The following is a 3,948-nucleotide window of genomic DNA, read 5'->3' on the forward strand; positions in this document are numbered from 1 at the left end:
TTATGAAATGGAAGGGGGAGCCTATGGAGTAAAAGAGACTTAAGGGACCTTAACTCTTCCATAAGAGAGCCTTACAGCAAACTGTAAAGAAAATGCTTTCGAGAGACATAAGGTTAATAAAGAAATGAAGTACCATGTCTTTAGGCATGCCCAACATTATAAAGATGTCATTTCCACTAAATTTATCTGTAAGTTTAATGTGATTTATAGAATCTGATATATATATATAAAATTACAGAGTTGTCACAGAAAAAAATCGCTAAGGTGGTCTAGTGTTTTCCACCAATAATGGTGCCTTTTTGGGTGTCACATTCATTTCTCTTAAATTTCTTTGATAATGCACTGTTTATTGCATCTCAGTTATCTGATAGATGAGCTAGACATGTTCTTATTTCTTTGTTTTGATTTTCCTAGTAACTATGACTGAAGTTTTACCAAAGGAAAAGAAGCAGAAAGATGAGAAGACCTTAGTCCTTGGTCAAGCTGTGGTGGACCTTCTTCCTTTAGTGGAAGGTGAGATGTATGATTTGCTCAAAAGCAGATATAACAAGTTTCATAAAATTTAACTCCAGTGAAATGAAAAAAACAATCAGCCTCATTGAATTTGAGGGATTTGATGAAAAGATGAGCACATTTATCTTTGCCTAGCCCTTCCTTTTTTGGCTTGACTTGGTCTTCTTTTTACAGGAGAGAGTTCATTTGGAACAATCGTCCCACTGCACCCTGTTCCAGGCTCTCCCTTAGAGCCTCTTCAACCAGGCGTTAAGGTAATCAGAGTTTTAACGATCAACATTTCAGCCTGCCAGTCAGTCTAACAAATATGTCTGGTATTAAGGTGCAATTCCGTTGAGTCCAAGTTATCAGGCACCTTCTTTTTACAGGCACACATAGTGCTAGGTTCTGGGAAACAAAGATAAATACGGCAGAGCCCTAGTTTAGGAGTCCATAATCTACATATTATTGATTTTAACCCAGTGTGATTAAGTGGTGGGCCAAGGCACCTGGGCACAGAATAGGTATCGGTTACTTTGCCCAGGGTAGCTGTAGGGAAGGCTTAACCATGGAAATGCCTCTTGAGCTATGTCTGATGGATTAAATAGTACATGAATGCAGGTAACATACTTTCTGGCATGGTAGCCTGCCTCTGGTTATTGGAGTAGGGGAAGCAGCATGGATTGGTGGGATGTGTCACTGGTTTGTCTTGACTGTGTTTCCCATTCCCCCAGGGGATCAGTAGCCTCTGGGGGCACTGTTTGCCATTCTGGTGCTGGTGCACTCACTCTCAGCAGATACTACAGCTGCCTTCTGTTTTGACAACTAAAGGAGAAAGGAGGGCCCAACTGATCCAACTGTTCTGACTGCAGTTCTCTAATTAACCATCACTATAGGCCCCTTTCTGCTGCTTGTTGATTCTGACCTTGGAGCTGCCACAATCCACTCCTGCATCTGCTGTGGTCTTCTTATTTTAGGATGTGATCGGTTTCGTGTGTGTGTGTGTGTGTGTGTGTGTGTGTGTGTGTGTGTGTGTGTGTTTGTTTTTAGATCTGATTTAATTTGATTTCTAAATATCTTTCAATGATTCCTAAAAACATATAGTTTAGTGATGGCATTTCTTTTTTTAAATATAATTTTATTGATTTCAGAAAGGAAGGGAGAAGGAGAGAGAGATAGAAACATCAATGATAAGAGAGAATCATTGATTGGCTGCCTCCTGCACGTCCCCCACTGGGGATCGAGTCTACAACCTGGGCATGTGCCCTTGACTGGAATCGAATCCAGAACCCTTCAGTCCGCAGCTGACGCTTTATCCACTAGGCCAAACCAGCTAGGGCTGATGGCATTTCTTGTTTTCTGGAGTTATTATAACATTATCTTTTAATTGGATATCCTATATAATAAAAGCCTAATATGCAAAACAAAAGGGCACTATGATGCGCACTGACCACCAGGGGGCAGATGCTCAGTGCAGGAGCTGCCCCCAGCCCGCAGCCCCAGGCCAGCCAAGGCAGGTGCCAGTGAGGGCCCCCCTGATCACCCCGCCAGTCACCCCACAGAGAGAGGTGACCGGCGCAGCGGAAGTGGCAAGGGGCAGGGCTGGCAAGCAGGCAGCATTAGGCCTGCCGTGGCAGGTACCAGCAGCCCCCCCCCCCCCCATTCACCCCGCCAGTCGCCCCACAGATCGGCCCTGATCGCCAGCCAGGCTTAGGGACCCTACCCGTTCATGAATTTCATGCACTGGGCCTCTAGTAAAGATATAATTCAATTTCATATGATTTGTGCTGGAAAGAGGTATATATTTGAGCTCAGTCTGACTTCCTTGGTTCAGTCTCACAGCCTACTCTTGATTTTCCTTAGGTACCTATAGAAGAAAAGTTAGTAAAATGGATTGTCAGTCCTCATGACCTTTGCTCATAATATTCCTGTTTACTTGTTTTATATACTCAAAGAAAAAACATATGACAGTTAATTTCCATTTGCTTGAGAGTTCTCACTAATTTTATATTTAAGCGAGACTCAGAGACTAAAATGATATAAAACCTGCACTTGGAAAGGAGATTCCAGTTCACCTTCCAATATTCCCTGTCTTGATTAATACAAGTTAGAAACCTTAGGGACATTTACTTCTTTTCTCAGAGACATATTGACCAGAGGTGTCAGATTCTTCAGTGACTCTCTTAAAATCTTTCCTTCCTTTGGTGTTCTGATTTCCTACTCACTTACCGTAGCCTTTTCATATTCCTGCACTAGATCTCTCCTCTGCCTGTCCCTTAAGTACAAAAGGTCTAGTCGTGGCCACCATCTGTTCTTAGTCTGTGTGCATACTCCTGGGGGTGGTGGGAGTCATCCATGATTTTAAAAGCCACCAGTATGTTGAAGACTTTTAATTCAACGGCTCCAGCCCAGACCCCTCTCCTGAATTCCAGAATGTCAGCCTTTACAACCACCTGCTGGATTTCTCTAATGATATCACATAGCACTCAAACCTCAACGTTCCAGAACTAAACTCAGTATCCTCCCTTAAACTTACTCTCGCTTTTATCTTAGTTATTTTGACTAGTGGCGTCACCCATTTGTGAAATCATAACACAGAACCTATGTTACATCCATGACTACTCCTCCAGACCCTAAGTACAACCAATTTCCAAATCTGTCTCTCACCAAATTCAACCTTTTCTATATCCTAAGCACCTTTGGACTCTGTCTCCTTAGCTTCATTCATACTTTATTGTCTTACTAGAGGCCCAGTGCATGAAATCCATGCACTCAGGTAGGGGGTCCCCTCATCCTGGCCTGCGCCCTCTTGCAGTCTGGCAGCCCTTGGGGGATGTCCAACTGCCGTGGAGGTGGGAGAGGCTCCCGCCACCACTGCTGCACTCGCCAGCCTTGAGCCCGGCTTCTGGCTGAGTGGTGCTCCCCTGTGGGAGTGCACTGACCACCAGGGGGCAGCTCCTGCATTGAGCATCTGCCTTCTGATAGTCAGTGCACATCATAGCAACTGGTCGTTCTGCTGTTGGGCCAAAACCGGTTCTCAGACATCCCCCCGAGGGGTCCCGGATTGTGAGAGGGTGCAGGGCAGGCTGAGGGACCCCACCAGTGCACAATCGGGGCCAGGGAAGGATGGGAGGCTGGCCAGGTGGAGAGGGACTGCGGGAGGGCTCCAGGTGGTCAGTGCACATCATAGCGACTGGTTGCCTGGTTGACAGTCTGCCCCCGGTGGTCAGTGCATGTCATAGCGAGGGGTTGAGTGGCCTTAGCATATAATTAGCATATTACCCTTTGATGGGTTGAATGGCTGACCAGACAACCAGACACTGAGCATATTAGGCTTTTGTTATATAGGACTAGTGGCCTGGTGCACAAAATGCATGCATGGGGGGGGGTCCCTCAGCCTGGCCTGCACCCTCTCCAAACTGGGACCCCACAGGGATCGGGCCTAAACCGTCAGTC

General features: G+C 45.7%; 1 protein-coding gene across 1 annotated transcript in view; it reads left to right on the forward strand.

Annotated features, from left to right (window-relative positions):
• Nucleotides 1-3,948, forward strand: part of CFAP70 (cilia and flagella associated protein 70) — a 97,825-nt gene that overhangs the window by 15,853 nt on the left and 78,024 nt on the right. Inside the window, exons 4-5 of the mRNA XM_023755108.1 lie at nt 415-513; nt 688-767. Coding sequence (XP_023610876.1) covers nt 415-513; nt 688-767 — 179 coding nt within the window. The remainder of the gene's footprint in view (nt 1-414; nt 514-687; nt 768-3,948) is intronic.

This window comes from Myotis lucifugus, unplaced genomic scaffold (genome assembly GCF_000147115.1).
Source record: "Myotis lucifugus unplaced genomic scaffold, Myoluc2.0 scaffold_69, whole genome shotgun sequence".
Classification (NCBI taxonomy): Eukaryota; Metazoa; Chordata; class Mammalia; order Chiroptera; family Vespertilionidae; genus Myotis; species Myotis lucifugus.